General features: G+C 40.0%; 1 protein-coding gene across 1 annotated transcript in view; it reads left to right on the top strand.

The window, feature by feature from the left end:
- Positions 1 to 273: 273 nt before the first annotated feature.
- The window catches only part of LOC140238831 (vigilin-like), a 39,312-nt gene continuing 13,832 nt past the window's right edge, over positions 274 to 25,753 (top strand). The window contains exons 1-14 of the mRNA XM_072318729.1: positions 274 to 432; positions 11,307 to 11,598; positions 12,460 to 12,568; positions 14,818 to 14,933; positions 15,969 to 16,175; positions 17,258 to 17,473; positions 18,081 to 18,287; positions 19,321 to 19,428; positions 20,060 to 20,243; positions 21,734 to 21,873; positions 22,674 to 22,778; positions 23,793 to 23,906; positions 24,529 to 24,615; positions 25,428 to 25,559. Coding sequence (XP_072174830.1) covers positions 11,341 to 11,598; positions 12,460 to 12,568; positions 14,818 to 14,933; positions 15,969 to 16,175; positions 17,258 to 17,473; positions 18,081 to 18,287; positions 19,321 to 19,428; positions 20,060 to 20,243; positions 21,734 to 21,873; positions 22,674 to 22,778; positions 23,793 to 23,906; positions 24,529 to 24,615; positions 25,428 to 25,559 — 1,983 coding nt within the window. The 5' untranslated portion in view covers positions 274 to 432; positions 11,307 to 11,340. The remainder of the gene's footprint in view (positions 433 to 11,306; positions 11,599 to 12,459; positions 12,569 to 14,817; positions 14,934 to 15,968; positions 16,176 to 17,257; positions 17,474 to 18,080; positions 18,288 to 19,320; positions 19,429 to 20,059; positions 20,244 to 21,733; positions 21,874 to 22,673; positions 22,779 to 23,792; positions 23,907 to 24,528; positions 24,616 to 25,427; positions 25,560 to 25,753) is intronic.

Raw genomic sequence — 25,753 nt, 5'->3', positions numbered from 1 at the left:
GGAATTTACGACAGGTGCAATGATAACCACAGAGCTACTAGCTGGGTAGATTCCCTGCAATTCCAGAAAGCAAATGCTCATTGGGTGAAATGTAGCCATGTGTCAACTCTTGGCCAATGGTGTTACTTGTCTGATAATGATCTATCAAAATAGAGGTCATGCCCGCACTTCCGCCATCTATCTCCGCGGCGTACGTAAGCAATACATGCCTCCCTGCATGTATGTACGTATTGTACTGTGATGCGTATGAATATCGAATCTTCACCTTTTTGCCATTGCAACAGTTTAGTCTGCGTTTCGACGGACTGCACTGCGCAAAGGGACGAAACTTTTTATGTTTTCAGTATAACTGAAAATCGCAAAAAGTGGAGCGATTAAAAGGGAGAAGAAAACACTAGGACGGATTCCCCGGCAAACAGTAACCACTCTCGTGTAAGTTGTGTGCGATTTGTGACAATGTTCATCTGCCAGATTTTCTTCGAAGAATGTTCTTTACAGTGACGAAGTGGCTGTATCCTCTGTGTGTGTGTGTAATATGACAGCGTTCACTGCTCATACGCACCACTGACTGGCACTGCCTCTCGCGTGAGAATGAATGGGGGTGACACGCCACGTTGACACATAACCTGGCCTGGCCTAGGCCCTTATTATGGCCTAGCTAGCCATGTTAGCCATCGGCATCGCCTTGCCTTGTTTCTATTGAGAACGTTAGAACATCACGTTTGTTTGACTAATTTACATGATGATATGATTAGTTAATTTAATAATTATCGATGTAGGACCTAGGTCCTAGGTAGAAATATGTTCTAGCTCTAGAGTAACTGCGTCAGTAGGCGGCCGTGCAGCCGTTCGCGGCAGTTACAACATACACGGTAATATACAGCTAAACATAACTATACACAGCCCAGTCGCCGCTGTACATACGTAGCGCGACAGGGCTGTACCAACGAAGCTCCAAACACGAAGAGGGTCCAACGATCACATGCGATCGGATTGAATTTTGATACTTTAGATCATTTTTTTGTCACTTCAAACTCATCTGACGAACAAAGTGATAATGAGACTTCATATCTATGCTATGAATATTGAAATTTAGATTTAATAACTTACCTAAAATGATGGTTATATGCAGCATGGGTGAACGGTTCACGAACGGTACATCGTCTTTCACGCCAGGCCATTTCCAATATCCGGGAGGTCACATGATCTGAATGCCCTTTCAAAAGGTCGCGCTGTCGACCGTGCTGCTACACCAACACTCACACTGATCAAGCAGCGCATCGCACGCACGCAAAAGATTTCCGCAGAGATCAAGGCGCCATTTTGAATTCTGCAACGATGAACCCTGACGGTGTTAGGGAATCCGCCAGAAAGTATCATTTTTTGGTTCCACGGACTTATCACGAGGGCTCTCAATGGACTTACGAACCTTCTGTAATACAAGCATGCACTTACGGTGAGTAACGTTTGGTAACGTGTACATTGTTTATAAAGAACGTATAAATTTTCATAAGTTTTGTAGTTGTGTTGTGTTTCCCCACTTTGTAGGTGCCCGCTCGTTGGTCAGACGCTGTATTCGCGTAGCGTATTAACAGCGTCTGGTCGGGCTAAGCTAAACACAGCATTGCACTGTTACATGCACACTACACATATACTAACACACTAGCAATCAACAAAAACCAACCGATAAAATGGGCACGATCTCTGACGAAAGTGAAATTTTCTCACCTAAATGACAACATATCGCATCCAAAATGAAATTTTCGATACTTCTTAACATAACAGTTAAGAAACAATGGTCCAAGAAACTGGATTTTTTTTCGTTTTCTCGATGTTCATGGATTTTGAAAACATATCCTCACGTAAAATAGAATTTTCGCGAGCCGATGTGGGCCGCCATTTTTTCAGAGAGTGGATGTTACCATCGAAAAAAATGAGAAAAACACGAGAAAGACATCAACAGCACCGCCAGATGTGCGATCTTGTTTGCGGCCAATGCATGTGCGCACGCTATTTTCACGTGCTTTCGCAATGGGAATTGGCGCTTACGCAGTGTTCGCGATACATGTGAAGGCGTTCAGCTAAAGATCGCGGAGCACGCGCGTATTGCATAGGGATTGTACATCGTGCCGCAAGCAGAAATGCTACGTCGCAAATCGCCCTTATCGGCGAAAATTGTGCCGGGTTTTGCCATGGTAAATCATGAAAACTGCGTTAGTCGATGGTAAATTTCGTTCATGAAAACAATTGCGTTAATGAATAATCTTATCTATGATATATGAAATGGTTGAAAATGATTTGCCTGATTTGTTTACAAGTTGGAAAAACTCTTAACAATGCTTAAACTGCCGCAAACGGGATATTTTACTCTAGACCAAATGAAAATAAATATGTCATTAGGGCCTATATGATCAACTGCTCAGCTCAGTGTCGGATGCTAACCGTTAAATTGGTTTTTGGATCCCGGCCTGGCCTTAAATTACTGGCCCTGCCTGGAGTCGCTCGATCCAGATTCCAGAAATTTTCTTAGGGAGACGTCCACAAATGGCACAATCTTTCTGCTTTTTACTCTTTTTACTCTTTTTAATTTTAGATTTTCATCACCTGCTCACAGAGCCATCTGAAATTTCATGGCAATCATGCACTTTACCATTGTTTACAGCCCTTTATTATCGGTACTTCATTCCCCATACGCCAAGGACAGGTGATATCCCATGAACCACCATGAACTGAGCAGCAGTGCTGCCGCTGGCGAGCTTTTCTTGCTATGGAACGCCGTTTGCTTCTGCTGCGTTGCTGACACATCGAACACTGCGATCGCGATATCGTATGCCTTGCTTTGCAGGATTATCAAGCTTTAATGCACTTGTCAATGTAATGACGCACCCCACTACCCCCGGACATGGGTGCGTCATGGTCATTTTTTGACTGACCACGGGGTTTTTGACGGACACCACAGTCACTTTTTTGACGGACAAAACGCTGCAAGTGACGAACACCACAGTCACTTTTTTTACGGACAACACGTTGAAAGTGACGCACACCTCGGTCACTTTTTCGACGGACATCCTCGGTACATTTGACGCACCCCTGAAAATACTGAAACGATTTTTGCATACGTTTTAATACTTTTATTCAACTTCAAGCAATTTCATTTTCTTTTGGTTCGTAAACATAATTTGTAAAAGTTTCGGCAAGTTTCCCTTACCCTGGCCCTGTAAGCACCGTACCGTCATTCACCGTACATCACGCTGCTGCTACGATATTCCGTACAAGTATGTATTCTGTGCATGCAATCCATACATGACAATGTGTGCAGATGTGCTGTGTGTGCTCGGCCATTGCTAGTCCTGTGGATGCATACTGCAGCGCAGGTACACACCACGCCACGGCATTCCCGCGAGTAACTATACACAGCCCAGTTGCTGTACGTAGAGATTCGCACAGCGTACTAACAGCGTCTAGTCGGGCTATCCCGCGAGCAGAAAATGGCATGTGGCAGGCAGTTTCTTCTGCTGCTGCTTCTTTTACTGTCAAAAATTTGCCTTTGTCACCACAGAACATTATTTAGACGCACATTGTATTGGAATATACATGTAAACGAACTTTCTTCGATAGCAATGTGTGTTGGTGTTGCATCGCGATATGCAATAGGCACTAAAGTAAGTGTTCGACAGTAAGGTTGAAATTGATACATCGCTGAACAGTCCCTGGTTTGAAATTGAGTATGCATGATTTCATGGGTTTGTTGGAGGGAAAATGTGAGGAGAAAGGGTGGCTTTTAAATTATTTGCTCGCCAGATTCTGGCAAGCATTTTTCCCTCTTATTCCAAAACGCTTCCCGACTTTGATTTTCACTTGCCGCGGGAAAGCGCTCACTGTAATTTCACTCGCAGTACGTGTATCCGCTACTGGTAGCGTGCAAAAATGCGTGCAGTTTTCCATAGCCAAGTGACGTACCATGACGCACCCCTCCGTTCAGAATAATGCGTGTTATTTTCCATAGCCAAGTGACGTACCATGACGCACCCCTCGGTCAAAAATTTGACCGACAATGATGGGATTTTGACGCACCCCTCGGTCAAAGATTTGACGGACAAAGCTGGTAAAATGACGAACACCTGGGTCACAAATTTAACGGACCAAACGAGGAAATGACGCACCCATGTCCGGGGGTAGTGGGGTGAGTCATTACATTGACAAGTGCATTATAATGTTGCATTATCACAGAATGTTGCATTATCACAGAAGATTGCCAAGATCATGGCGCAAAGTATGAGAAAGTTGGTAGTAAAGCAAGTAAATTTACCCACTTTTTGACCGCCTAAATTGCGGAAGCAAAATAGCGTGCATGATTTGAACGCCTGTGCTGCGATCATCGTTCGAACGCCTGTGCTCATTGTTCGACATTCGCGACGTACTGTGCCGTGCGCTCGCCCTGCCTATGAATGGCATATGGATTAGCACACGTGCCACGTGCAGCTGAAACTGTATACATCGCACTATGAGAGCGCGGTACTCCATGTACTCCACGCTGTGCGAGAGATTCAACGCATAAATAACACGTGGCGATCGAACCATGGCGATTATACCACAAATTATTGCCACTGGTACGGGTGGCATGCAAAATATCAATATCGCGTGAAAGCTCAAGTTATCTCAGAAACTGCTGCCATCGTGGCTGTAGGTGTGACACGCTGTACAGATTCAATGTAGATAAACGGACTAGTAACTGCACTGTTCAAAACTTGGAATGAAACAAGGTGTATATACCTGTGTTGCTATGCAACTTAACTTACCCGTTGAACTGCTCGTGAGAGCTGACCCGGGAGGGTCGCGACAATGATTTCGGGGGTCCGGCGACATGGCCCACTGTTGTGCTCTTCGGAACACGTGTGGAGGTAGTTGCATAGTTTGAATTTTGCACTTGATTTGCGTCAATTTTTATTCATGAATTTCAGGGAATTTTTAATGGTAAGAGAGGTCTATTCATGGAAACGGTCGAATCAAGGGTATCTTGCTTTAGTCTGCGATACAATAGCTTCCATTTTTTGAACATCTTGGCTAACCACGACAGCATACGTGAATATTTTTATGCCTCCTTCATCCATCCCGACCCCATACAAATGTAAATCATGCAAACCACCCACGCAGGTGAGGCTTATGTATGTGTGTGTCTATGTAGTGACTGCCCGTAAATATACCAGTTGGTAACTGTCACTGTACACAAGTGGGTGCTTCGCACGACGTCTGGTCGGGCTAGTAAATTGGTAACTACATGTATGTAGACGATATAAACACTAAAAGACTGATGAAACGGGATAAGATTTCGTTTTTTTTCACTATTTCACAATAATTTTGCCAAGGCCAGTGGACATATGTCCTATGCAATAGTAGATTAATGAGTGATCCCCTGCTTGAGATATTATTATAACGCAGCATCCATTAATTTAAAATCTTGAATGAAGAAGTAAGTTTACCACTGGTTGCGTACCACTGGTTGCGTTCAGTTGTGTGCCAATTATGCACAGCACCCTGTTTGTCTCTGCTCGACCATGCCGCACAGGAAAGGGCATTAGAGCAACTATGTGGCGTACGGTAAGTGCTTTCATTACACATACACACACACACGTTGACATATACACACACTTCATAAAATGCAAAATCTCACGCACATACACAGAGTGCAGTACCGAAACACATGCTGTCGAACCTACGGTGCCTGATACATGTATAAATGTGACCCTGCACCACAAAACAAACAAAAAGTCACCAGACATGAAATTTTAATTAAGAGCACATTCTGAAAGAGCAGACTTTTAGCTCTAAAATGATATGTAACTCAAACCAATTTGACTCTCCTAACCTATCTAAATATTGGAAAGAAGGCACACACTCTGGAAAAGTGTGAACTGAGAAAAGAGGCTCTGAAGTACAGTGTCTATTCAAGCGCTTAATCTTAACCAAGCCGTGCTGACTGTGCAATGAATGGGACAAAAAGCAGGATGTAAAACACCGGAGTAGCAACTATAAAGGGATTATCAGATTAAATTGAAATTGATCATGCCTTATTAACACATTCTGTCCTTAGTTAATGCCAACTTTCAAAGCAGTACTGTTATCCCTTCAAAAGTTATAGAACTTGAAAGTGAAGAGTGTGTACAAGGTTTTTAAGAAATGAAAACGGGACTCTAAAGACACACTTAATCACACTTTTCTGCCAAATAATGTTCTAGAAAAATGGCTAAAAAGCACACTTTCCTGCCCGTTTTATTTTAGTATAATGTAGAAGAAGACTTGCTCTTTCAGAAAATATGAAAAAGTCGGCTTGGTTGACCCATTTCACCTATATTCAGTCCTCACACAAAATCAGCGTGTGCGACTTTTTGTTCGTTTTGTGGTGCACAGTCACAAATATAATTTGCTGGTGGTGCTGTAGGTACTCGAATTCGCGTGCACTGCTCAATTAGGGTAAAATCTTGCACCAATAATATAGGGCCTCAAAGAGCATGATAACCGAATCCATTTCAATTTCAATTTCAATTTCAATTTTATTTTCGTGTTTCTCAATGAAAAATTCATGATATAACAAAATATGATAATACAGAATGTCCAGCTTGGATTGGTCTATACATAAAGAAATATGAATACAAACATAATACATAGCGGTCGATGTGTCATTTTCGATCAAAGTAAAGGATGCAAAGAGAAATTCGATGGAACCTACTAGAAAGCAAAGCTTGTTGAGTGTAGGTCCCAACAAAAGCCTAGTGTGGGGTACAGGATGAGGAGCACGGCATTTGGCATTTGGCTGGCATAGCAGGAGTTTGCTTGTAAAAATATGTTGTAGTTTTATAATGTGAATTTGAATATCTAGTAGAATGCTACCGCTAATGGTTAGTATTGTTGAATGCATGTCAATCAGTGTCACCAGTGTTGGCAGTGTGTTAAAATTGTGACAGCATGGGAGGTCAAACCTTGCAAGCTCCCCATAATTGGATCATAATGGCGTCTAAAATTTGACTGTCGGCTACAATCAGTACGGGTAAAACCTGTGCTTTTGCTTGTGGTCGAATTTTGGCACAGGAGGTTGAACTGTGGTGCACAGTGCAGGGAACTAGGTTCAACCCTCTGTGCTAAAATTTGACCACGTGCAAACGCATGTTCCTACATAGCTATCTGTAGAAATTTGGAAGGCGTTATGATTGAATTATGATGGAGCAGTTTGGTTTTTATTGCTTGTGGTTGTAAAGCCAGGTACTTGTATCATCTGACATTTGGGGGCTGATATAATTTGCATTTTGAACTACATGTGAGGTTTTTACCTGTCCGTTGCTGAAGATTATTATGCCTATTAATGATAATTATGTATCTGTTCAGATTGCAAAATGTATGCCTATAAATGAACCCCAAATGTCCTTAATGACGTGAAACAACATAAACAAGCGGACAAGCCTAAACCTGCTCCTACCCTGTACCATACATGTACAAGTGTATAGGTGTGTTCATACATGTATTGTTAATTTTATTGATAAAAATGTAATTTCAGTGGTCCACTCCCAACCTGTAGGCATAGCCAATAGATTAATTTTTTTTTTTTTTTTTTGTGGGGATGGGGTGCTTGTGGATGAAGAAAGTACTGCTGAACAAAATGTGGATGAATGTCTTTAATGTACATTTTGTATGGCATTTACAGTATCGGGGAAATCAAAAGTTACTCTTGGTGACAGGGCATTTTTGTACGCTGCACCAAAATTATGGAATAATCTCCCTTTGTTTGTAAGACAAGCAGTTACAATTAATGAGTTTAAGGCCAGGCTAAAAAGTCATCTCTTGAAGTAATGTATTTTCTGTTTGAATTTTTTGTATGCATGTCATTTTGTAATGCGCAGTAGAGTATATTATTATAGTAGCTGCGCAATATAAATGTCCTTTTATTATTATTATTATTATTTGGTTGGTCCTATGATAAACTGCACAGTAAGTTGCTCTCCAAAAAAAAAAAAGTGTCAATATTCCATTGTCCTTCAGTGACAAAAAACAACATTAAATGTGGAGTAAGGGAACCAATTATTGCTTTCTTGTCTTTTACCTGCTTTGAAGACCACCTACCGTAAGTAGGTGGAGTGGGGGTGGGGGAATGCATTTTGCATTTTGTCAACATCTTGTATAGTAAGCAGATACATGATGATGTATATGTACATACATGTATCTGCTTGCCTTGCTATTGACAACTGTAGCACAATGTAGTATTGACATGATCCAAGCTGTATTTTCCACATTGTGTATATTTGCCGTATAAAAGCATAAATCTTTTGATTGATTTTAAGTGTCCATGTCTGTCCAATATAATATTGTTTGCAGCATCTTTGATTTAAACAAAAATCAACAAAAACAACTGTTTGTACCTTTCTGTGTGCTGGAAAGAGTTTGGTATTAAAGTTTGCAGCAATGACATAATGGAATGTTCTTGTTAAAGTGTATGTTAAATATTTGGTAATGAAACATGTAGTATTATTTCTTACAGCAATATGAACTTCTTACATACTGTACATTCATACTGTGTAGCATACAGGTACAGATAATTATACAAGTAAAGCTCACTTTAAAACACTTGGTACCAGTTAATACACTGTAAATGCAGTTCTCAGCATGTACTTTGATACTGCTTGAACGGATGCTCTGCTTCAGTAAGTGGTTTCAAACAACCTACTTCAAATGACACGATTGTAACCCAATGACCACATAATCTAGTGTGTCATTTGAGTGCAATTCACATGGTACCCTATCCTAATCAAAATGAAACCAGAGATCTTGTTGGCAATCACATGTAAGTTTGATTGAGTGTTTTTATTTCACTTTAATATTGAGTTTTCCTCTCTTTTTTTTTTCATATTCAAGCAAATGTGCCCTGCCCTGTCTATTGTCTCTTTATTAGTTCGAGTACATCAGCAGAGCTGCCAAGTCTACAATGTTCAACAGTGTTCTTCCTGAAAACTTCAATATCTTTCATGTCCTGAAAAGAGAATATCTTCACTGTCTTAACTACATGTAATTTGCAAATTGCACGTAGCCCAGATAGTTGCTTTACATCTTAACAGAGTTCATTATCCTGTGTAAAGACTATGATAATTACGCGATGAATTTCTGTTCTATTTCATCGTGAGCATCAGTCAAACGCCTTTCGTGTATTGGAGTGGCCTAGGCAGGTGGATAGCCAATCACGGCCCTCCGCCTTGTTGAAAAGCCTGCTCAAGGTACTGAGGCGGGCTGGCCAGAAAATACAGCATTGTTGATCGCGCAACTGGAACTGAGGGTAGTGAAGGGGACTACACTATAAATGTATATAATGTATTGATCTATAGATTATTTTCTGAATTATTTCTAGTATTAAATCAAAATAAGATAAAAAAAATATTTATCTGGAATTTTTTAATTTTTTAATTTTTTTTTATTTTGTAAATAAAGATTTGGCATAGATATTTTTATGGGAATGATAAATGCCAAATAAACTCAAACAATAACAACAACAAAAGAGAATCTTCCTGACTCAGGAATCATTGGTACATACAGGAGATGCATGTTTTCTAGCATCAGTGGCCTCCTGAATCTTCTGTGGAATCTCCCACCCTGGTTTTGACAGATGAATTGTTGGTAGCCCTGCAACAGTGTCTGCACATGGATACAAAATGGGGAAAAAAAAAGTTGCTTCTTCATGTACTGTACATGGAAGAGTGAAATCAGAATGGTTTAACTACAGAAGCTTTATGGATAAAATAGGCATGGAATAGAATCCTATAGGAATTAACAAGTGTCACATGTGTTTTGTGGAAGTACATGTACATGTAGGCATTAGTCACAGATGTACACTGACTGTACTTAAAAATGCAAATACCCGGTATGTACATGTATGTAGTACATGTAATACAAATTTACATGGAGTTGAAAATGCCATTGTCTCGGAAAGATTTTCATTGACCTATTCAACTGCAGTACTTTGAACTGTTTTCAGGTTGCAAATTTCTCAGAATGCTGCTCTGTGTATGCAGATACAGCTGTACATGTACTTGCTCCAGATTGTGTGTTTGATAATTTTTTTTAAAGTACACATGTATCTTTTATTGAGGTCTTTTTTTTTTCCTTCAGTGAAGCTAACATTACTAGTAGTTTCTATGTGAGGCTCCCTGATTGGATGTACATACATTTGTACATGTACATGTGTACTTTATATCTCTTCATGCCCTTAACTGGGGAATTAAAGTCTCTCTGAATTATGGATTTATTTTCAAATTCAAATTGGGAGGCATCCGTAGCACACAGGTATTTCATATCAATCCCTGACTGAGAGAAGATAATAGGAAGACTTTCCTTACATGTACAACGTTGTACATGTCGTACAGTGTAAGTTAACAATATTTTTCACATAATCACCCAATAAGGACTGCAAATCATGAATCATTGATATGCTTGTGTTTATCTACTAGGAAGGAATTAAGAATGCTGGATGTTTTTAAACAATGCTTATCTTGTGGTTATACCATGTCCACTAAATATCCTTGATATTATCCATTGAGAACATGAGATATGAACTGTACATTCTGAGAAGGATAAAGTGTGTTTTATAATTCTTCATTTTCCCCCCAAAGAATCAGCAATTTACTATCCTTCTAGCATAAAATTGAATATTCAGTGACAGAAGTGCAACTTGTGCATGCATGCTGTACTGAGTGCAATATTCCAGTGATAGTGACATGTTAATTGTGGTCATTATTTGTCACTGACTGGCTTTGATTACCATCTGTTACCATGAATAAATGTACACGTACATAGAGCTGTACCTTCCCCCTCCCCAGTTAAATGCTCCCGACCTCCCTATATTCCCGTTGTGCTTTGTGATTTTGACCATAAAGTCTTGGGTCATTAAATCCCCAAATCTAAATTCTGATAATAATGATAATTACCAATATTTATAGCGTCTTTTCTGTACGAATTCAAAGTGCTTCGTCAATTTCAACAAAAAATAAGAAATTAACAGTATGTACATATAAACCAAACAAAAGAGAGAAAGAACAAACAAAACAAACAAACAAACAAACAAACAACCAAATAATGACTTTAAACTTGTCTGATCATTAGCAAAGGAATAAGTCAGAGCTAAGATAAAGTCTTACTTTTGGAACAGAGGTAGGTTTTCAACAGTTCTTTAATTAGTCTGATAACAATGCCATGTCATGATGGTGCCAATTAACAATTTGCATCTGTTTTTCCCCACCCCATCTTTTTTTTTTTACCCTTTTCTTTTCCAGTGGTACTGTCTGACTTTGATCACGACCCTAGACCATGAGTACGGATCCTCAATACTTGCCCGATGGCAGTGCCCATTACGGGCCGGGTCAGTCGCCCGTCGACCCCAACGGTTTCACCATTGAGGCGGAAGCCTACGAGCCCCAGGAACCGCCCACCTACGATGAGGCCTTCCCACCCATGCCCCCCATGGACAATGCCAGCGCAGGGGGCAGAGCCAGCCGGGGTGTCAGTGGGCGCGGCCGCGGACCCTCCTATGCCAAAATGGCAGTCAAGTCTTCCACAATTACTCAGGTGAGTGGTTCGTCCATCAGTCAACAGAATGCAGTGACGAAATGAAGGACATGTTGACTGCAACCTCATGACTTCTAATGGGGCCCCACCCTAACTTTTTGTTCTTGTGGCTGTGTAGACTACTAAAATCTTTAACTTTGAAACTTTGATGGCTTGAAAATTAAATGTAATAACAGGGAAATAAAAGAAAAAACCCATAAAAATCCATTTTTAATCTTGGTTGCATGATCATACAACCAAATGTTACAAGCTGTTATGAAGTTTGGTGGCCTGAAATATTTTATTTATTTATTTATTTATTTATTTATTTATTTATTTATTTATTTATTTTATTTTTTTTTGATGGCCCGGGTCCACCAGAGCGCCTCTAATGTTGAATCCTGGCCGTTTCAAAATGTTCCATTTTGCACGAACAGCCTGCCTACATGTGTGGTACATGTAGCTGTGGATTAGCTGATACTTAATGGATTTCAAGTGATTTATGACCTTGCTACTGATTGAATACAAACTGTATGTGAGGAAGAGGCAAACGGGAAATGATTTGACATGTTGGTAGTATTTGTTGATGGTGGTGAGATATCATTTCAGGCACGATTTTACTGATATTCAAATACATACGATAATAGCTCATGTTTTTGCAGAGATATCGGTTCTCTATTACAGCATTGCTATGAAATGTCTCTTGGAATAGATTCTTACGGAGACTTATGTGACACTGCAGTTTGACTGACATTAATATACTAATCTTACTCAAGTCTTTGCAGAAATATCGCTCCTCTGCTGTATGACTTATTGTTTCTGGGGGATAATTTCTTGTGGATTCTTATGTACAATGTAATGATATGTCCACTCCTTTGACAGGTGTTCCATGTGCCTTTAGAAGAGCGCCGCTACAAGGAGATGAACCAAGGCTTTGGCGAAAGCGGAAGCCAATCCAGCAAGATTTGTGCTGACATCATGAAAAACTACAGTAAGTGACCTACCAATGCTAGTGCTTTTACCTTTTATACAACACCTATTTAGAATGTAGCTATCCGATTGGTCGATCACCCATCACGTGACATTTAGTGAAAGGTTCCATTGCATGCTCTGGCTGTCTCAGCCGTGCAATTTTCGTTTGACCAAAATGTTCTATTGCACGCGCTCTGATGTCACAATAAACAAACATGTGCCGCGCGCACTCAACAATTACAAGCGCGCTTACAAGCGCGTACTTTTGTCACTCATTTTTGTAAACAACTTCATTTCGAATGTACGTATACGTACGTACACATGTAGTGTTATACAGTGACTGCGACTATGAGGCTACTCATTCGTCTTTCACGGATAATGCTTGCCATTTCTGTGCTAAATTCAAGAATCTGTGAGTACCAAATCTGTTGACGTTCGAGGTGTTGTATAAAACAAATCGTGTATGGTCTTTGCTCGTGCAGTGGAACCAGATTTCACACTCGGTGAAAGATGAGACGCACTATTCAACTCGGCTTCACCTCATTGAATAGAGCGCCTCTATCTTTCACCTCGTGCGAAATCTTGCACCATTGCACTCGTGACCATTCACTATTTGTATATTACTCTGCATGATGGGTAGTCATATAACCACTTGAAATCCAAAACGAAGGCAGATGAACAGGATTAATTAGATTCTAGCATAAAATTATATGTTTATAGGACCTTTTGTTCATTATCATGATTTTTGATTGGCTAAATGGCCACCATGCAACAGACTTTCTTTGTCATTGGAAGTGCAATGCCGTGTGCTATAACCAGGAATACTTGGTATGGGCATTTCTGTGTCCCAACAGTGCTAGAAATAAACTGTCATTGCATACTTGGCACATATTGTATGCTTTTTCATGCCTCGCTCTTGACTATGTATTCTAAATGCATAATCAGATCCTAGGTGCAATTCTGTACTGCACTTAGGCTAATTGCATTGTGTTTCAGATCATGCACTATTTATATAATATGAAATTTACATTGATTTGTTCCTGGTCAGATATGTCCAGAAGCCTGGAGGCTGTATTTATTTTTATATTATCTGCGCAAAGCAGAATTTCATTTCGAACAGAGAACTGGAATGAGTTGCAGAAAGTTCCTTGAATAATCAGAATGAGCAGAAAAGTAGGATGTACATATGTGTGTTCAGGAACCAGTGGTATTTGTCACAATCACCTGTTGACACTCAGGAAGGTTGTAATATCATTAAGTCATAGCCTTAGAACTTTCCCTTTGTAGCACAAATACGAGGAATAGATCAAAAGATATGCTTTCTTATCAGCCTTTCAAAATCTTTGTTACTCCCTATGAAAGGTCAGCACCATTTATAGAATTCTAAAGATCAGTTTTAGATGCAAAAGATACAATATCTTTTCTTGACATCATTGATAAAAACAGGAGTTGAAGGAAAAGTCCAGGCAAATTTCATAATTTCACATCATGTAGTACTTCAATGGACAGCTGCATGTTTAGATTTGTGGAATTAATCCATGATCAAATCCTTGAGCAGAGAAACCAATAGTTGAAGAAGAAGTCCAGGCAAATTTCATAATTTCACATCATGTAGTACTTAAATGGACAGCTGCATGTTTAGATTTGTGGAATTAATCCATGATCAAATCCTTGAGCAGAGAAACCAATACTGTGAAAACCCCAAAACAAATTACACTGAACAAGGTACCAGTTTCACCATAAGAATGCATGAGTGGGAGCTTGCCATAAGAATGCATGAGGAGGCTCACATATTTCAGAAATGTAGCAATGCAATCCATTACAATATCACTTAAGGTCACCTGTGTAGAATTCATGTATGCTTTCTTCTTTTGTTCTGCTGCCTTGAGCCCCTACTCGTGCATTCTTATGGTGAAGCCGCCATGGCATCATCCTTGTTAATTGTGATTTGTCATAAATTTTGAAGACATTATTATTATTCTTTATCCCAATCAGTATGAATTCTGAGACTCTGTACCCAGTATAACCAATTCATAGTTGTTCAGTGTAAAAATCTGAAAATCAGCTGAAGTTCTCCTTAAAGGAAAATCTGTTTCTGGTTCATGGATATTATAAAACTGTAATAAGTCTTCCAGACTTGAATGAGCATTTATGCTCTTTATATCATATGTAGTGTATTGATAGCGAACTCAAAACAGGCATCTGGTATCTGAGTGTCTATCTATAAATAGACATATGGAAACAATGCTGTTCTGATTCTCTCTTCAGATGCCAGCATTGAGATGAGTCTGGCCAAGGACCAGAGCTTGACCATCGTGGTGACCGGTAAGGAGGATGCAGTCATGAAAGCCAGAAGAGAAGTGATGAACAAACTGCAGACCCAGGTACTTTAAACACCTCATGGAATCAATGCCAAACAGGATATGATTATTAGTCTTTGTTCCAGACCTATGCACTGAAATTCTTGACAAAAAATAAGCCAGTTTGTAATTAACTCATGTACACCGTGGTACAAATGACCTTTCTTTTTTCTCATTTGGTTAGGCACTTCACTCGTTTTCAAAGCGGTATAATGCATAAGCTTGCCCGACATAACAATTTATGGAATTCGTGTTCAAACAAAGCATGAACATGTGTTTAGACCAGGTGACCAGAATAGTCCGTCTGTTGACACTTTAGCAGGCATCTAATTCATTGTTTCGTATTGAATGCAATAATATGCTTTTTCTTTTGATATTGCCAAATACCAGGCTTGCTGTCAGGTGGATGTGCTGGCAAGCACTATTTAGATAAGGATCACATGAATAATCATCACATCACAGATGCTTATCTCAGTGAATTAATAAACCAAAATGCCTGTTGGTACAAATGACCTTTTTCTGCTCATGCGCAAAGTGGAATTACGAACTGGTCTATTATTTTAGGGCTCTGAAGCATGAAAGGAAAGTATTCTTTTTCCCAGACCAGTTTGTCAATTTAGAGTGTAAAGGACACCATTGTTTAGAATTTGTTGAGAGGGGTGATGTCATTTGAAGACAAAGATTCACCACAGGATATTGCTTGATGAGGTTATATAAGCAGTATAAAATTCTATGAGCAGAGCATATATGCATGGAAACTGGACTACATGGGAAATTGGAAACACAATTTAGAAAAGAAACACAGCACAAATAATGTTGTGGATGTAGGTTTATGATGGAGGTGCCAAATGTTTCTCTCTTTTTTTTAGTGTTTTGTAGGGTATTTGCCAAAAATACTGCAGGTTTTGTGAAAATAGGGTCTTTCCCAAATTGTATTGCTACACATACCTATTGCTGGACAGGGTTAAAATACTGTTTTTCCACGAAAAATGTGCCCGTTTTAGCCTTCAGAACACTGTAGTGATAGCGAATGTATCTTGTCTTGGTGTGTTGTGGTAGGCCAACATCCAGATCGCCATCCCAAAAGACCACCACCGCTTCATCATCGGCAAGGAAGGAAAGAAGCTGAAGGAGCTGGAGACGATGACGATGACCAAGATCACCATCCCCAACAGTGAGGACAGCTCTGACCTCATCCGCATCCAGGGCCCCAAGGAGGGCATCGACCAGGCTAAGCATGAGCTGCAGCTCATCTCCGATGAACAGGTTTGTAAAGAGCTACCAAGACCTTCCCAGATTTTGTTGCTATCAACAACCCCTCCATTTGTTAGCAGTATTTTTGCATCCATATAGAGTTTCACATTTCCTTCTGATGATCTTATTTTCACAGGTCCTGGTACTGACATTTCCTCTATTTGACTTCACCTCCTTACACTAGTATTGCAGACTGCCTTGTAGTGGCATCAATGCATGCAATTAGCTACAGATGACATCATAAAATGAAGTATTAAACATTTCAACTTTATGTAAAGTGAACTCTACCTTGTAAGTTCTCCAACATGGCATGTAGAAGTTTGCCGCAGGAAAACCAAAAAGTGCATGTAGCAGTGAACACACACATGATTCATGCTGACCAGTACAGATCACTAATCATCTGGTTATTTTTTTTCATTCCCTATTTGATGCGTTACCCCGGGGTACCGTAGTACCCCGGGTAACCGCGTTGTGTAGTGCCACCTCACGTCCACTCGAGGACAGCCAGAGAAAAATGCATGCACTGTGTGTGCGTGTACATAGTTATTCCCATGCCACTGCATGTTATACTATGCGTGCATGGAAGCTGCGATACCACTAGCATGTGCTTTAGTGCAGTGCAGTGCAGTGGCTAGTTCGCGCTAGCTCCAGCACCAAAATAATTTCCTCTTTTTCGCACCCAGGGTACAACCTTTTTAAAAAAATAAATAATTCAACAAAATGGCTGATTTTTGTTTGGTACCCCGGGATACTATTTATGTTATTTGTTCAGTGGCTCTTTCAAAATGAGCTATGAGTGAGAGAATATAAATGAAATGGCAGATGTTGGCAATCATGAACATGCACTGCAATCATATGGTGCCAAGCATGCAAGATGAGAGCATTTACAATTAATTGTGTCATGATGTTTGTCATTTGAAAGCTGACGTGCTGAGGACCACAACTGCACTGAGTAAAATATATCTGATACATTCTATGTGTTTTGAAAATGCACCCAGATCATATATGCTTACTTTTATAGATATCACTACAGCATTCTGTTGTTGTCCTCTCAAGAAGATTGAAAAGTATTTTTGTTCATTTTTTAATTTTAGGCCAAGAGGGCCTTTGAGCGCCTCATCGTCCCCTACAAGTACCACCCCTTCATCTGCGGGCCGGAGAACTGCTTCATCCAAGAACTGTCGGCCAGGACCGGAGCCAAGATCAGCGTCCCGCCCCTTAGCGCCCGCAAGGACGAGATTGTCGTTGCTGGCGAGAAGGACGGGGTGCATGAGGCCAAGGCTGTCATTTTGAGGACTTACGAGGAGAAGGCAAGTTGTTGGAACCGATTTAGGCTTGTGGCCGATTCTTCGGTGCCACACCACTTTGATGTTTTCATTCACACTGCAATTATCCACCTATGTATTGAATGTAGAGAGTGCAGAAGATATGCAAATTGTCTGTACATAGAGGCAGGGGAGTGTTTTGAAGTGAGGGTACAATAGTGCATGATAGTATAGCATAACAGTATAGTAGTGCAGAATCATGCTAAGTGCCAGTTGAAGTGTGAAGCAACACGGGCAGTGACAGTTTAAAGAGAGCATGTTTTGGGAGATTACAAAGACTATGTATTTTGGACATACAATGTACTGTATAAGCTGTTATTTTTGTGAATGAGGAGATCATGGACATTTTTGCGAGATGTTGTTTTCGCGAATCGACACCAATGCTATCGTAAGTGAGCTATTACCCTAGTGCATGGTGACATTTTCACGTGTTGTTAAATTTGCGGTCGAACAGCGATTCGCGAAATTTGCGAAAATTAAACCCTCGCAAAAATAACAGGTTATACAGTATCGTGTGATAATGCCAGACAGTCACCTTGTACCTGCCAGGAGGCACAATGAAAATCAACAGTCATTTTTCCTTGATTTACAGAAGCTGAAGACCACCACAGTTTCTCTTGAGGTGCGCAAGTCGCAGCACCGCTATGTCATCGGGCCCCGCGGCTCCAACTTGGCCGACATCCTGAAGGAGACGGGTGTGTCCGTGGAGGTTCCTCCGACGGACAGCACCTCTGAGACCATCACCCTCCGAGGGGAGCAGAACCAGCTGGGACCGGCCATCACCCAGGTCTACGCCAAGGTGAGGACTCTGCTCTGAAGTTTTGTCAAAGGACAACATCGTCAAGAATTCATGACACTTCACCTTGGTTTAAAACATACGTGGAACATTGTGATAATTTCCTCTCTCTTTCTCAGACAAGTTCTCTAGTATCTCTGTTCATATTCACAAGTGTAATGCATGATTGTTCATGGAGTTATCAATCTATTTTTCACATTTCGAAGAACATTTTCCTCAAAGTATGACTCTAGTATACACAAGCACAGATACAAAATGGGTTTCACCCTATTTCTTGCTATAAGTACACATTTAGAAGGGTGTATTATTTGAAGAGTTTGTTCGCAAAAACTGATAAGTCCATTTCTAAAGATTTTGAAGTATGGTCTCTGTCATAAAGTACAAAATAATACCTTTAAAATGATATATTGGTCACTACATATAAAGGTACATTTTTGAAGTTATGGTCAAAAGAAGCAAAAATTTTCTTATTATTCTCTTTATTTTTCTTGACCTTTAATCGCAAATATCTCCATTTGGCAAATATGGACTTATCGGTTTTTGCAAACAAACTCTTCATTTCTTGTCAAAGCGGATACATGATGGCTAGTAAATGCTATAGAAGTGGTTTTGGCTCTGTGGATAAAACCATCAACTCTCAATCATGAGGTCCCTGGTTCAATGCCCTGGCTGCGGTGGTTGTGCCCCTAGGTAGGACACTTTATCCGCTGTGCCTAGACCTCTAGAGGAGATTATAAGCCATCGGACCATATGTGGCTTGCTGTCAAACATTCATTGCTTCCTTTGCAGTCACATAAAACAGATTAATTCAAACCAAATCAAACCAAATGCAGCCTTCTGATTACTTGGTTCGAGATAGCCATCTCATGTCATGCGAGTGACCCTTATTTTGTACCTCAGATTTTCATAACCTTCAAATAGCTAAGTTCTTATTTTACTTTGTTCATTCTTTCTGATGGAAATGGTCAATTCCAGAAGCACAAGTGGCCAGTATATTTAATCTTTTCATCTACTGCTCTTCTCTAATGACTGCCAGGCTAACAGCATCAAGTTGGAGGAGGTGTATGCGCCAGCCTGGCTGCACAGGTTTATCATCGGTAGACAGGGCAAAAATGTGAAGAACATCACCCAGAATCTGCCCAAGGTTGGTTCCTATTCTTCAGAATTGCCCCCATTAAAACAAAGATGGCTGAATGAGTGTGATTTTGAGCTTTTGTCTTTTAAGTGCGTGATTAAGGCAGCAAATTTTGATGCTGAGGGCCTGTGTGTATGTGATATTTTGGAATGTAAATGATGGTTACAATGGTGTTTCAGTTGTGTATGCATTGATATCTGAAGTCCATATGGATTGATTGTGCTATTGTTTCACTAGAAAATGCAGTTCATTGTCGATGTTGTCATCTTCATTTGCTTGCCTTTGTGTTTGCTTCTTCTCAGAGAATTGGTAGCATGCAGGCAATTCTGGTAGGATGACTGATAATATTTACCAGGGCTCAACACTACATTTTTTTCCTTGTGGCCTGTTTGGGCCACTAAAATCTGGAAATGTGTAATTTTGGTAGACCCAATAAAGAATAGAAGTGACCCCAAAAAAGAAGAAGAAGAAAAAAAAACCACCACCAAATGTAATGACCTATAAATCTTAGTTGCATGATTTGGCCACAAAAAGTGAGCCTTTTTCAAAATTAGGTGGCCCAACATCAATTTTTAGTGGCCCCGGGCCACCTCTACTGTCGGACCATAGTTAAACAATGATGATTTATCACTTATGTCAGGTCCATGTGGAGTTCCAGGAAGGGCGTGACGTCATTGCCATCGAAGGCCCTCCGGAAGAAGTCGAAAAGGCCCGCTCGGCCCTGGAGGAGATCTCCCGTGACCTTCAGAGCCGACTGTCCTTCGACGAGATTGACATCGATCCCAAGTACCACAAGCACATCATCGGGAAGGCCGGCGCCAACAGTGAGTCATGTCTGCCCTTTGTCTTACTAAATATACGGTGGACTCCCATTAAAATGAAGTCGTCGGGACCCGTAGTTTCCTTTCGTTATATCGAAATTTCGTTATAGCAGAACAAATAAACAATAAAAAAAAAAGAGCCGGTATTGTTGCGGCGTGAATTTCTATTTCATTGTAACCAGAATTTCGTTATAACCGTGTTCATAATAAAGGTCATGTTGACTTCTTGTGCAGCATGAATATATATGTTACTGCGGGTTGGGTGCTGAATATTTTGTTGGGATGGGCTGGCAGGATCTGCACTCAGATGCCGCACCTACTAAATGCACATGCAAGCGCATTCAAGCAGTTTGATATTTGTGTTCCTAATTATGAATTCAGCCACCGACGAAATTCTCTTATAACTCCCAATTTGCAAAGTATTGTATATTTTTATAGTGTATGATACAGTTTTGAACAAATGAGCCTAGAATACAGCAAGAGAGCAGTTTGTTCATTGAGGTACTCCTTTCTGAAAATTTAGAGCTTACTGTATACGCCATATATTTCGCGAGTCTAATTTTTCGCGAATCGGGACTTTCAGACAATTTTGCGAGTGGTTAATTTCGCAATCGTGGCGTCCTGTACTGTATGTCACATTCATATCGGCATTAGAGTCAATATTTTCGCGTGTTTTTAATTTCGCGAATAGTGACTCGCGAAATTCGCGAAAATAAAAACCTCACGAAATATTCGGCGTATACAGTATTTGACAAGGCAACAGCCGAAATATTGTTATTCTGATTGGAAGATACCTGATGATAAATGTACTCTATGTCTTTCTCTTTGTATTTCTTCTGCTACAGATTATTGTTGTTGATTATAATCTGAAGAAATTTGAGGTTGAAAAGAGTAAATTGATGCATGGCTTTCGACAAGAGAGATTGCAGAATTTTCACAACTTGCTCCATAACAAGTCATAGTTGATCTGGGCAAGCTAGTAGGGTTTATACCACTGTGGATGTGTTCATCATAGCACAATAAGCCATTTTGCAGTTCCACTTTGCGCATGAGTAGAAGAAAGGTCATTTGTACCAACAGGCATGTTGGTTTTTAAATTCACAGGGATATGCATCTGTGATGTAACAATTATTCATGTTATCCTTAGAAATGTTGCTTGCCAGCACATCCACCTGACAGCTAAAGTGGTATTTGGCAATATCAATAGAAAGAGATTGTTGATACATTCACTGCAAAATAATGAAATGGATGCTTTCCAGAGTGTTAATTGACGGATCATTCTCGTCATCTGGCCTATGCAAGTTAATTCTTTGTTTGAACAGGATCAATGAATCCCATAAATTGTTACGTAAATCTTACGCATTATGTCGCTCTAGAAAGAGTGAAGTGCTTCTAGCTGACTGAGGAAAAAAGAAAGGTCATTCGGCCCAATGAGCCAATGAGCTAACTCCGAACTGGATTATTCATCATCATTGTCATCTCTCCGTTTTCAGTCACTCGCATCAAGAAGGAGACGGGCGTGTCCATCCGTATCCCTAGCGACGAGGAGAAGAGCAGCAAGATCCGCATCGAGGGAAGCCCTGAGGGTATCGACCAGGCCAAGAAGGAGCTTCTTGAGATTGCCCAGCGACTGGTGAGATCATATTATGTGCTTGGGTACTCGGTGGGGGAGACCATGAATATGCATGTGCATTTTTGTTGAATATTCATAAAGGAAATTCTTTAAGCATGCATTTCCTAGACAATTGCATATTCATTTTGTAATTGTTCAATATTCATAACTGGATTGAGATTGACAGAAAACTTTTATGAACAAGTTTCACAAGTCAAGAAAGACATTTTGACGTAAATTGAAAATTCAATTTCTAAAATTCAATCCTAATTTTGAACCATGGTGACATGCTGCCATGGCTGTGAAATGTCTATTGTTTGCATGAAATCTATACAAGCCATCTAAACCTGTAGCTGCGCATGTGTTTCAGAAGATTCAGAGGTGTATCTGTAAATACATTTTTCTGTTGCTGTTGCAAGTCCTCTTGGTAAATTCCAAAGAAATGTCTGAACATGCAGGTGTGAATGTGATTATGGAGATTTTACGAGACAGCTTATTAGCATGCATAGCTATTGTTGAATATTCATTCATGAGTAAAATCTGTACTGAAATCCAAATATGGTGGCTGGGATTCCACTTTATTAGCATGCATAGCTATTGTTGAATATTCATTCATGAGTAAAATCTGTACTGAAATCCAAATATGGTGGCTGGGATTCCACTTTATTAGCATGCATAGCTATTGTTGAATATTCATTCATGAGTAAAATCTGTACTGAAATCCTAATATGGTGGCTGGGATTCCACTGACACAAATGCTTGAAATGCCTTCCCGCCTCCTATGACTATGAATTGAGGAATCTGACGTGATTTGCTTGCAGGAAAATGAAAAGTCGAGGGATATTCTCATTGAGCACCGGTTCCATCGTACCATCATTGGAGCCAAAGGGGAATACATCAGGGATATCAGGGACAAATTCAAACAGGTGAGCTTCAAGGACTTGGCTGATCTTCCTTAATTATCAACTTGTGCCAGGTGGTAGATTTCATTGATTAATTTCATTGATTTTATGCTGTATTTTTGAAGCGGAAAATAATGTTTGTTTGTTTGTTTTTTTTAAATTTCATTTCTGTTGTTTGAATGAATGAGAATGTAAGATAACAAAACACTGCTGTTGATGTTAGTCATTAAAGGCACTATTTACCATTTGCAGATGAAACAAAAACCCAGCTTTAGTGCTTCGAAATAGTTGTGAAATTTGAATTAGGGATAGAAACAACCAATGTAAAGGTGTTAATCAGTATTATCAATGGCAAGTATTGTTCAATATACAAAATGCAAACAGTAATTTTATTGAAATTGTTTCTAGAGTAAACCATCTACAATTATGGTTTATTGAGAAATACAGTGATATCTCCGTGTATTTCAGGCTTTATTGGATTTTTTAAAAACGATTTTTATATGGTTGGATGCTTTGTGATAGAACTGATCACTCAGAACATTTTTTAAAGTGATCATATAGTTTTGGTTGAGACCTAACTTCAGGTTTCTGACATTTTTTTTTGTGTGAAAAAAGATGAGAAACCTCTTATGAATATGAAAGAACATGTAATTCCAAGAGGAATTCAACATATATTTGATGAAAATTGATTTTGAAATGGCTGAGATATCCAAAACTGAGCGATGCTAATAAAAGGTTGTACCCCACATTTTATTAGGATTGCTTTGTTTTATTTTTTATTTTGGATATCTCAGCCATTCCAAAACCAATTTTCATCAAATCACTGTTGAATTCCTCTTAGAATGGTATGCTTTGTACAGTTTCATAAGTGGTTTCATGGTATCTTGGAAAAAGTTAAAGCCCACTCCTCATCTTTACCAATACAATACTATATCCCTTTAAATCCCTGCTCCCAATAGTAAAAAGTGGCATTAAAACACTGTTAGATGCACATCCTCGGCATGATTCCACCCTTTATGAATGCTGTCTCTCCTCTAGGTTCAAATCACATTCCCAGACCCAGGCAAACAGAGTGACGTGGTGACTCTGCGTGGACCCAAACAGGAAGTAGATCTCTGCTTCAGATTCCTGAAGGAACTCAGCAAGGAACTGGTGAGTTTTCTCTTGTTTCTTCTTTCTTTCTTTTTCCTTCAAAGATATATTTTCCCCCTCAAAATGCGATCCCACTTCATTTCATTCTCTTTCTGCCCCTCAAGCTCTGCTAATACATTCAGATAGACTAGCAACTCCTGAAGTTCCTGAGCATAGGCTTCTAACATCCTGCCATTGCTAGTAAATGTTGCCTGAATTAGTACATGATCATGTGACCTACCTCATGTTAGTAATTGTTCGAATTCTTCAGCTTGTCTTAAGGTGTAGCATTCCATGATAATTTGATTAGAAATGCTCAATTTTCTCGACTGGCTGAATGTGTGCAATTGATTCAGTTGAAATATGTGAATATTGTCATTTTTTATTCAGCAGTGTATGCAATAATGCACCATGATACAACCGCAGAGTTCCCATCATGTCTACCTAGAAAAGGAAAATACCATGTTGACCCACTTTGACTAGAGCATGTCCTTCTATTTAACATGGATTCTTAATTGCATTTCCAGAAGATTGTGTATTCTCTTCACATTCATGTCCTGCACTTTGCACGACCACTGCAGGTCTGTTGAATGCGGATGATGTGACATGTTCTTAATGGACTTGTTTTTTTTTTGTTGTGCAGGTTGAAAACAACTACCAAATCTCACTGCCGATCTTCAAGAAGTTCCACAAGAACATTATTGGCAAGGGTGGTTCAACCATCAACAAGGTACAGATAGTGGTTCCCTCTGACAAATTGGATGCTATCAACAATATTTCATCCTCCCGTCACGAGGTGTTGCATAATGTGTTTGTATGCGTTGATTGTGAGATTGTATTTCCCAAAACTCTTTGCCATTTTCCACTGATTGCATATGGTGTCTTTCTGTGTGTGTGTGTGTGTGTGTGTGTGTGTGTGTGTGTGTGTGTGTGTGTGTGTATGTGGGAGAGAGAGAGAGAGAGAGAGGGGTAGAGTGAGATAAGGATGGTGAGCGAGCACAAGATTTAGTCTCCATGGCTTGGCTAAGTTATCACAAATTATAGTTGTCTTTCATCCTTACAAAATATGAGGCTTGTGACTCTATATCGGAAGGGAAGTCTTCAGAAATTTTGCAAAACATTAATTCAATATGTCTGCACACTCAACTGGGACATGAGACCACTTGTGTAATCACTTAGTGAAATAACAGCAATACGGGAATGTTGCGTCCACTGCTCTCTGTTTATGTGTGTGACTGAAGAAGGTACTTTTGTTCTGACAACCCAGTCTGCATAGAGTATCAAAGTAGTGATGTCACAGTGTATTGTCATACGTTAGTGCTGGTTCTAAGTGGAGTATCCCTACACAAGACTCCCGGCAGTGGGTTGGAAGTTGGTACCAGAATGGTTGTTAACCGTTGTGTTCTTAGGTGTTTGGGCTCCTTCTGGTTGGTACGAATCAATTTCCATGGTGGTGAATGGCAATAATCTCACACTTTGGTACTGTAGTGAGCTGCTGATCCCATCACTTTTGTCCAAACTTCTCCTCTCTTTTGTGTGCAGATCAAAGAAGAGACGGACACTAGGATTGAGATCCCCACCGAGAGCAGTGACAGCGATGCCATCGTCATCACCGGCAAGAAGGCCAACGTGGAGAAGGCCAAGCAGAGGATTTTGGCCATCGAAGGAGAGCTGGTGAGGGTCCTCCGTTGCTATGGAAACTGGAGATGTGGGAGCCATGTCTAAACGGGAAAGGGGATTATAAAAAAAAATGTATTGCTCTGTGGAAGTTGTCTAAATTATACAATATCTTGAAGTATGGGCTGTTTAGGTACGGAGACCAAAAAGAAACACAAATTTTCTCTTTCTGCAGTCACTAAGAGAATTAA

Source organism: Diadema setosum, chromosome 15 (genome assembly GCF_964275005.1).
Source record: "Diadema setosum chromosome 15, eeDiaSeto1, whole genome shotgun sequence".
Taxonomy (NCBI): Eukaryota; Metazoa; Echinodermata; class Echinoidea; order Diadematoida; family Diadematidae; genus Diadema; species Diadema setosum.
Note: the sequence above shows the minus strand (reverse complement) of the source record. Positions and strands in the feature narration are given on the sequence as shown.